Source organism: Danio aesculapii, chromosome 4 (genome assembly GCF_903798145.1).
Source record: "Danio aesculapii chromosome 4, fDanAes4.1, whole genome shotgun sequence".
Classification (NCBI taxonomy): Eukaryota; Metazoa; Chordata; class Actinopteri; order Cypriniformes; family Danionidae; genus Danio; species Danio aesculapii.
In genome coordinates, this window is record NC_079438.1 from 45,903,174 (window position 1) to 45,913,699 (window position 10,526).

General features: G+C 37.4%; 1 protein-coding gene across 1 annotated transcript; it reads right to left on the reverse strand.

The window, feature by feature from the left end:
• Positions 1 to 1,047: 1,047 nt before the first annotated feature.
• Positions 1,048 to 10,058, reverse strand: dyrk2 (dual-specificity tyrosine-(Y)-phosphorylation regulated kinase 2). The gene is made up of 3 exons (XM_056455820.1): positions 9,683 to 10,058; positions 8,976 to 9,103; positions 1,048 to 5,591 (listed from the first exon to the last, which is right to left on the reverse strand). Exons 1-3 carry the CDS (start codon positions 9,726 to 9,728, stop codon positions 3,999 to 4,001), a joined length of 1,767 nt encoding a protein of 588 aa, XP_056311795.1. The 5' UTR covers positions 9,729 to 10,058; the 3' UTR covers positions 1,048 to 3,998.
• Between the last annotated feature and the right edge of the window lie 468 nt (positions 10,059 to 10,526).

A 10,526-nucleotide genomic window follows, 5' to 3' on the forward strand; every position in this document is an offset into this window, starting at 1 on the left:
CAGTGAGAGAAATTCTTAAGAATGCTACCACTATTGAGTTATTTGATATTGGTATTTACCAAAAGACAAAGAACTATACATATTTCTTCCTACCTGTTAAAAAACAAGTTCTATATAGCGTGAGTAAAAGTATGAATGCAAAATCCAGATTTTCTGTCAAGTTCTACCAGCATCAGTTGCTGACATAACACACCACTTCTCTTCCATTCATAACGTGGTTTTACCACAGACTTTCTGTACATAATAAACGTTTCCATGCTGTGCAAAGAAAACAACCTTCAAAACCAATCTATACATTTTGCAAATATTTAAAATTTAGAACAGACTACTGCTTATTGGTGTTTTTGTATCAAATAAAATTTGGATTAATACATTGCACAGTATTTGAACATTTATAGAGTGTTTGTGTTCTCTCTGATTTCATTACCATTTTTATTTTATTTCCTGACTGTCAAATGTTCATATTTTATTTTCCTAATTAATAACACTCTTTTCAGTATTAACCATGATAAATCACCAAAGTAGCATATAGTGTTTACCTTTTTAATGTATATTTTGTCATCCTTTTCTAGTATTTATCATAATTGCATAAACGGCATTAATTTTCAATTAGATTTTGGCAGTCACAGCTGTTAATCTAAGGAATAGTAACACTGCAAACTTAACCAAATTTATAATATGGGTACCTTGGTATGTACACCACTGAATGCCCAGATCCTTAGAAATCCACTTGAATATCCTTTGGAAGATTCAGACCGCAAACAAAATTGTGTTATCTTACATAGCAAAGCAGATCAAAGCTACATCTGGCCTGATTGGACCACCTGATTCTAATGACTGAAATAAAAACAAGCTCTCCCAAAGCTGTAATTATTATACCTGTTAATATTATACTAATTGTCTTGTGTTACCTTAAGCATTCTCCACTATACCACATCAGCCTTTGTGAATGTTTAATCATAGACAAAGTATTTTATTACGCAGCTGATTTAAAGCGTAGCTTTTTGTTTTTTTTCCCATATTAACAGTGACGTCACCACAACTACATTTTGTAAAGATTGACATTAAATCTTTTATTAATAATATATTCCAGCCACAACAATAAAATTTAACAAATGAACACTAGAAAAAAAACTCTTTCATCAGCTGTACAATACATACAGTATTATTTTACTGGCCGCCATTAAACCCCAACTACAGCAATATATGTAGTGTTGTCAGCAGCATTTCACAAAATTAAAACATCATACATATGTACACATCCACAAATTCACATATGTACAGTAAGTTTCTGTGGCTGAATATAAACAAACAAAGTCAAAAAAACTTTGTTCCTCTGTTAAAGAATCATTAAAAAATGGTTTAGATGACAGTGGGTAGCTAGATTCAAGAGTTAGGGCGTACGTTTAAAAAGTGTAAAAAGCACATCCTTTTAAAATGTAACTTTCAGCCATGTAATTTGATTTTCCTCAATGCTACCACTGTATTGCACACTGGGATAAGAACTGGCTCACTGTGGATTTCTTGGGGTTGCAGTTTTTGCTGCTTGACAGATACATCCAACCATGTCAAGTAACAGGTTTGGAGGTATGCTACATCTGTCAGACATTTTAACAGGTGATAGAGCCCAAGCCTACTTTGCCTATCGTTAACACCCCACAAAAGATTATCATTCTCAACATGTGCTATTGAGTGGCTTGTTGGCCTCTTGATCAGGTAAAAAGAGAAAAATCTGGCTTCTTTTCCCACATAGCCACTAACACAAAAAGGAATGCACTTTGGTTTGTACCAAATGCCCTGGATTTGTAGAGTACAAGAATATCACAACAGTCTGAGGTAAATTATTAAAATGTGTTCTTATTTCTATTGTAACAAAATTAACCAGCTCTCATTGAATACTTTTGTTGTTAAGACAACATGAATGCAGTGGTAAAGACACAAGTTACTTTAGTGATTGTAGTCTTTTTTCCAAGACATCCCTGTTAGAAAGGGACCCTAAAGTTATTTGTCTTCTAAAACCATAATATAAAAACTTGTACTGCATGTACAACCTCTGTGCAGCCACTTGTTCCCTAGTCTCATTTAATGAGGTTTGGGAAGTATCTTTGGGCGATGCTCAAACATGTGCAAGAGAATCACCATGAGTTTTTTTTAAATAAATGGAAGGGAGAATTGTTTGAAATAAAATGAATGGCATTGATAACCAAAGGCACATTGTATTAAACCTATGGGCACAATTAATTCACACCGCTGTCAATTCACTGAACAATAAGAAAGTGTGAAGTACATTGTGAAATGCCTGCTGATGTTGGCAGGTAACTTCTGCATCTGTAAAGCACTAAGGGTGTCCAAAGGGGCCTGAGCCCCTGTGCAGTGTGCAGTAGGCCTGGTGGGCACTGTGCCAGTCTCCAGTGGGGGAGGTAGTGAGGGATCAACATGAGCATTACAGCTTTGCTGGTCTCCCTGACAGCTCACAGAATGACCTCCTTCCACTCCCCACAATCCATGACTGGTTAGGATCTCAAAGTAGTGGCAGATATACTTTTGTGCATTACATCGTAAATCACTCCACTGATATAGAAGCCTCATTCAGGCCACTAGTTTCATCTATATTAGCTCTTCATTGACACAACAAAATTAAATAAATAAGTTAAACCTATTTAGCTTTTACACCCCTGTCAGTCATATTATTATTTCCATATCACAAATGCTACGTAAATGGCCAATCTTTGTGTTCAAATCCAACTGTTCTGGATTTGGGGGAAAAGGCGTTATTAATAACTTATTTGTAACATTGTCATTTAAAAAGGGAACAACCTTTAAGAGTTTTAACTCTGGCCTGATATTAGCAAGTCCACCCAATAATTACAAAATATTACAATATACAATGTTGCCATTTGTATTTTCTTAGTGGTTATAAATTCAGTTCTAATAGTGCAGTACTATGCAATTGCCTAGTTCATACAATCTTGCATTCAGGCAAATACAATATCCTTACTCTTAGACACAATCGCTGCAAAAAAAACCATTCATTTTAAAGACAAAGACAATTGTAATTCTTAGTCCTTAAACTACAAAATAACCAGTCTTCACTCATTGTGATTACACAACACTGTTTTGTTCCATCGGTGTGTTAGGGTAAGCTATAAAAAAACAAAATAGGTAAAGCACCAAAGTTTTTCCTTCCAGGACACAGTACATGTTCAAAGCACTCTTCCAGCGAATAGCTTATAAATTACATGAACATACACCAGCCAAGTACTGCTGAGAGCAGTATAGTCTCAAACCACAGATTCCTGTAAACTTGCAATCAGTCTATTTGGTGTAGACCACTTAGGATATGTTCTCTCTTTTCCTCATTTAATTTCTTCAAGGAATGTCAAGAGATTTATAGGCACATGCCAAGTCTATCATGTAAACATTGTATCTTTCCCCTACTACCTCATAACAGTCTGCAACATCCACTCTCCATTATGACCCCTTTCTCTTATCATGGTCTCATAGAGTGCATTATGAATTTCTCTAGTCTTGATATTGACAATGATAATGGAAAATGCAACAGACCTCAGGTTGCACTGCTTTTAGTAAAATGCATTTTAAATTCCCATCCATAAATGCACTATTTATCTTACAGGATCTAAGGGTGGTGAATAAAATTTTAGAAGAACACAAAACATTGTAACTTTGTCATTGTGACAAGGCCATTTACTTTTGAAATGTCTGTATTAAAACAATGGGACTTCTTGTTATAGACCAGATTTTATGAATCCACTTTCAAAGCAGCATTCAACACAGACCTGAGATAAAAACTTAAGAGTTGTTCCCCCTTTCTTGGCCATTTTAGCTTATCCTATAAAAAATCCAACTAAAGGTCCTACAAAGCAATTCGTAACTGGTGGATATGCATTAACAACTTCTATTCCTAAAAAAATGTCATGCTTTTGAATGCACCGCTTTGCATTTCAAATACAATTGTTATAAAGAAATGAAATTAGTATTCAGCTGACTAATTTTGGCAACACTGTCCTTTGTTGTATATTCCCATTGGCATCAGTCATTTGTGCCAGGTTAGTCCTTAACTTTGTGGCTGAGCCAGAAGGGGGAGGTAATTTGGAGATTGAAGTTATAGCACCAGTACCCTCAGTGATTCGCTTTACAGTTGTTTTCTCCCCCGTGGGAGGTTTTGGCAAGCGTCTTCTAAGCCATGGGTGGCGGAGGGCCTGACTAGGGGTCATACGCTGGGACGGGTCCCACTCTAGACACTGTTTAAGGAAGTCCAAGAAGAGGGGGTCATCACAGCCCTTCAGTGCTGTCACCCAGTCCCTACTGCCTGGTGGACCTCTGAGTTTGCCCCTACGTGACCTTCCCCCATTCAGCACCACAGAGGCATCAGGTAAAGTTGTGACTGTGCAGTAACGGGGATGTCCCTTTGAACTGATGAAATTTTTGGCTCTCTTGGATGATTCCAGTAACTTCTCAGAGGGCATACCCAGCACCTCTATGACACATGCTAGTTGGTCCCCTTCATCTTCTCCAGGCAACAGAGGGTACCCTGTAAGTAATTCCGCTAAGATACAACCTAAGCTCCACATATCAATTGGCATCCCGTATCTAGCACCCAGAATGACCTCTGGGGCCCTGTAAAAGCGTGACTGGATGTAAGTGTAGACCCGCTGATGCTCATAGCAGCTAGAGCCAAAGTCAATCACTTTTATCCCACTTCGACCCTGCTGCTTCAGAAGGATATTCTCAGGCTTGAGATCGCAGTGAATGATTCTGTTCTTGTGCAGGGATTCCAAACACTGCAATATAGAGTGTGCAAACTTGCGCACTAGTGGCAAACTAAAGCCCTGAAACTTGTTTTTCTTGATAAGCTCATAGAGGTTCATGCTGAGCAACTCAAACGTCATGCAAATATGGTTGCGGAATGTAAAGTTCTCCAACATGTGAATGACATTCATGGTGGAGTCCTTATCCTGCTTGCGTAAGTGTTCCAGAATCCGAATTTCCTCAGCTGCTTGGCGATGAAAACGCTTTTCGTTACGCACCATTTTCAGAGCCACATGCTGATGGTTCTTGTGGTCATAGGCCTTTACCACCTGGCCAAAACTGCCTTTACCAATAACTTTTAGTACCTCATACCTATATGCTATATGGTCATGAGGCACATGAATGTAGGAGCCCTGATCATCATCATAACCTCCATTGTTTGACCCCCCAACTACACCTTGTCTTTTCTTTGCATTTGGACCTATAAAATAGATCTCAGTGTAGCCGAGGATCTCTTGGTGTTCAAATACTGAAAGCTTAGACATGTACTGTTTCATGGCCTGCTCAGGAGTCAAAGGTGCTGGCTTAGGTTTGCTTTCAGTTGATTTGATAGAAGTTGAGCTGCCTTGTCGACACTGACTGATTTCTTGCTGCTTCTCCGGCATGGCTAGACCTGCTCTACCTACAGGTGTCAAGCCATTGGGCTGCGAAGTTAACACTGTTCGTTTGTTGCTGTTCTCCTCAAACAGTTGTTGAACGTGGATCTGCTGGTGATTCCCAACATGCAGATGGTCATTCATTGTGTACTTATTGCCTCCAGCCTGTAAAGTAAAACAAAAGAAGATACACAAATTAAGGCAAGTTTTTCCAAATAAACTTGCGGCACAGGTGATAAGGCAGTAAATTAGATTAGTCTCAAAACAGTCAGTCTTAGAACCTCTTAGAGGTAATGATTATTGCAAATCACTTTAACCCTGTCAATGGTGGTGGAACAAACCTAGGTCTATTGGAGAAAGCAAAATGCTCTAAACATATTCAAACTAGGCCCTTAAAATTGTAGTTCGAAGGGGAATGTAAGATTGATGTAATTTACTTTGCGCTTATCTGCTAATAGAAATATATATTCAATTTAGACAATAGGTTTTTAGCAAAGCCTGAACAGAGAACAACTTAATCCCCATCTATTCTTAGTGGATCAAGAGAAATAAAGCTTCCTGAACTAAAGACCAGAGATAATCTACAGATAACATACACATAATCTGCAGAGGGAAAAGAAGGGCTTGAAGAATTTACAAAACAATAACAGATTAAACACTTTTATCTTATACAAAGTTGCATCCCTTGTGAAATTCTGATGTACAAATGAACATGATAGGTCCCGCTGGTTTGCATGACTTAGATGTTGCATAACTAGTATAAGAGTTTTGGTGTCCATGGTGTGAGTGGCAATTCATTCAAATGCTACTTGATGTTGATCTTGTGAACAAAACTATGGAAGAAATTTTTTTTTGTTTATTTTTTACATTAAACGCAAATTTCCTGCTTTCCTGTATCTTCTGCCGAGCAAGATGCTTACTTCCTTGATAATGTGATTACCTCTGCATCTTGTTTTCACAAGGACATCCTGTTGCTTCAATCAGACGTTTGTTGCAAACTTCTTATTCTATGCCAAGTCTTTTATGCCTTTGACCGTTGTTTCAACATGGTAGTTTAATGCATTTGTGTTTTTTTTTTTGCATTTTGAATGGTAACGCTCATTGTCACTTAACTGTGCTTTGATAATCTAATCTTAGCCTTTTTGGTTTCACATGCAGAAAGAGTGATAATACCCTAGTGTAAATAGCAAATCAGTGCAATGAAAGTTTTTCTAAAGATCTTTTTTCATCTTAACCTATCCTTAATCCCTGAGACAGCCAGTTTTGATGTTTCTACACCTATTACTGAAGATAAGGAAGAATACTGAGTGTGAACTCAAAATCTAAAAGCTCTGATACAATCTGCTCTTAAAACACTCAAAATACAGCCACGTTTTTTCCTCCAGTCCTGTCTCATGCATGACTTGAGTAGTGACAATGTTTAATGTCTTGTTTAATGGCAAAGCTCTAGTTTAATACCTAGTATACATGTATGGTAAATGTAACAAATAGCTCATTTTCAATCGGTAAGCAAATCACATTATAAATGAGGTTCCTCTATAAAGCACAGATTTATGCATTAGGTAGGGGAGGGAAATGTAAATAAATTACCAGCCATTAAAAGAGTAGGCACCATTTACACAGGAATTATTAAGACATTTTTGTACAGTTCCTGCAGACTGTTGCACTGACAGACTTAATTTTATTAACATGTCCTCCAATAAAACTAAAAGTGAATCTGCATAAAGTTTAAATCATATCTTTTTGTTGTACTTGGCCAATCTGTTAGTTAATTCAAACATGGTCTGGACAGGTGGGGGGTCGTGGAAAGGACAGCATTGCCGACAGCTGTAGAGGACACAACTGGAGCCAAACAAAAGACACATTTGGTCTGGGGGCTATAGTGAGCCTGGCAATAATTCTAGTGCTCACCTACTTTGCAAAAAAAGCATAAGCTTTAAGATGGGAGCAGTAAAAATGACCTTAATGACCAGACATTTTAACATGCAGTCAAATAAAGACATAAGTATTGCTGTTCTAGACCTAGACTATAATGTCATCTTATACAAGGTTGACCATTTTCATTTTTAGCAAATAAATAAGTCAGCACATCCCAAATGTCCTATTAATTGTCATATGCATCATTATCACAAGGTTATTTTAAGATCTTGCATAATTATAAACACAGATAGCTCTATTTTTTATGTCTTTGTGTCGGTGTGTATAAATCATAAACAATATCATAAAACATACATGTTGTATGCAATTGTAGAATGCAAAATAAAATGTAAACATCTAATTTTATTAATTGCAGAAATTCTGTCTTGTAAGAGTATGCACACATACAAATGCGCCTACTATGCGTGTCTGGATCTATATTTACCCCATTAGAATAACAGCTAAATAAAGAACCCCTAGCCTCTTAGTCATAAATGGCATTGATCCAATTCCTGCATTTAATGTCAAATACATGTCCAAAATCTAAAATTCTTTTACCATTACTAATACTAATAAATTTCTGAACAGTTTTTGATTGCCATGCATTGTAAGGCTCTTAGCAATGTTAATTATTTTACTAGAATATCACATTTATCAGTACTACATTATGCAAAACACATTTCCATGCAAGTTCAGTAGATCAAGATTTTGGATGTATAGATTTACAAAAGAACATTCACTAGACCGCAGATTTCAACTGTACATGTTTGGTGTAACACACTGATGACCTGAACGTTTCCCATCCCCCACAAATGGCAACAGTTTCACACAATACATCAGCCAAGGACTGAGAGAGAGTCACTGACCATTACTATCGGGGATACCTAAATGTTTTCCATATTTAAATTAACAGTTACTGCTTTCTTTTCAAAATAAATGCCTTGTCAAAACTTGCAGGGTGTCCGACATTTCCAACTAAATTGCTAGAGTCTCCTAAAAAAAAAGAACACCTTTCAAGAAGTTGTTTTTCTCCTAAACTGTTCTACTGTCTCAGAATTCAGTATTTTTCCCATATGAGTCCCAGTAAAGACTCTTGTCATTTTACCCTAAACGTCCCAAAAACTGGGGTGCTCAGTCCACAGTAATTTGGAAACTCTAGAAAAATATTTTTTGGGCTGTCAAAGTAAATATTTTAACTGTGACCTATATCTTACTCACTGTAAGGTTAAGTGCACGGTCCATAATAAAACTGCTTTGAATTGAAAATAGCTTCTTTCAAGAACATTCAAAAATACACACTGTAAACTACATGCAAAGTAAATATTTTCCAGATAATACTTTATTAATATGCTTTGTATTAAATACATAAGGCAATATAGAAACAAATTATTTACTCAGTTCAGAAAACATTACAATGGCATGCTTCAGACATATGATTATTAGGATTATCATAAAATTAAGTGCAGCCTTGATTTTACACCGAGGACTGTTAAATGATCTTTGCAGTCGAAAAACAATTAGCTAACTCAATATATGACCTAATCGAAATTCACCCTTATATTGCAGCAAAACACATCATGACAACAAAGAAAATACCATGCATCATTGAAAATGCAATAAGTATAATTTTACCGTTAGAGAGTTGCTGTTCCTGAGTGGTGGTAATGTGACGGGTGATGTGGTTTCAGTCCCTGCTCCAACCCGGGGACCCCCAATGCCCAGTCCGGGGGAAGACTGCTGGCAAATATCACCCCCTTTGCCTGTGGATAATAAAAAAGTAATGGGAAAACTGCTTACACGTTTGCTTTAACGTGTCAATATTCTAAAAAGGCAAAATATGTGACAAACGGCTTGTTTGGGTAATAAATGGAAATCTGTAGCCCCGTAACGTGACGTATCGATACATAAATAGGTCTATATTGATAGCATAGGAAATCTAAAGAAAACAAGGATAGGTTACTTAATTCATTTATCAAACAAAAACCAACACATCCCTACAAAACATTTTGCACACCCGAACGTAAGCTATAAAAAAAATCAATAAACAAAAGAGATATATAGGCCTATACAAAGCGCATGTTTTTTTCTTATTCAGGCTACAGTCACAATACAAATTCATTTGTTACAAAAACGGCCGCTTTTCCAAAGGTGTTTCCGGGGCTTATGGCTACCTTAGCCGACTCGACCCTATAGCCACCACGAGAAATAAAACGAAAAGCCACGAGCCTTACACGCGTTAGGGAGCATTTAAATCGGATAAATAATCCATCTGCAAAAATCCAATCTGGAGAATAAACGCGCCCGACGTTGCTTTTAGATCCGCGCATTGGGTTCCTTACCAGTCGGGTAGGCAGCAGCCGCAGCGCAGGGTTTCTTAGTTAACATGGCCGCTGGAGAGTCACACACACGCAGAAAAGCCACTTCAGAGTCTCTCCCCTCCTCCCTGTGATCACCCACTCTGACTGCTGTTACTCCAATCAGCTACATCCAGACCTGAGCGAGCTAACTCTGGGGGCTGCTTCCTCAAACGCTACCCGAATTCGCGTTATCATCGCTTGGAAACGTGCAAAACAAACAAAGGCGCACGCATGGCTCTGCTACGCTCCGCTCATTTGGGCCTAGGAAATTCTGCCCAGCGCGTAGCATTCTCTCACACGCATACAGTAACTAGACATATACTTTAAACCGGTTTAGGGTGTTGTCTGGACTTATCTTTCACGCTCGTTCGCCTCCACCTTCTTTTCTTTCCCCTCCCCATGCGGCAAGCCGTATTCACATTGATCAAAGATTTGTAGTTTATTAAAGCAATAGAGATGAGCATATTTTAAAGACGAGTGCTCATATTTTAATAATTTTTTTAATTCATTAAGAAATAAGTACTTGTTATCAGTGCTTATTTTTAGTTACAATTGCTAGTATTGTTTATATGCATTTCCTTCTAACGGTTTAAAAATGTTATAAAATATAAGACTTGTATTAAAAAAAATAGAGGGGTGCATGTTAAAATGGCTTGCCATACAGAGGACTTCCAAACTCTATCCACATCTGACCCAAACAGTGTGCAGTCACATCTGATGCCACGGTTTGTTTATGCAAACTTTTTTTCATGACAAATCATTTTTATGCTTTCAGGCCCATTATACCAATTTTTTCATCCTACTGGTACTATTTGTATAGGTTTGA

Coding starts and splice junctions, on each gene's coding strand:
- dyrk2 (XM_056455820.1), bottom strand. CDS start 9,728: ATGTTAACTAAGAAACCCTGCGCTGCGGCTGCTGCCTACCCGACTG. Junction 9,104..9,682: donor GGCTGCTGCCTACCCGACTG/GTAAGGAACCCA, acceptor TATTATCCACAG/GCAAAGGGGGTGATATTTGC. Junction 5,592..8,975: donor GGAACAGCAACTCTCTAACG/GTAAAATTATAC, acceptor TTTACTTTACAG/GCTGGAGGCAATAAGTACAC.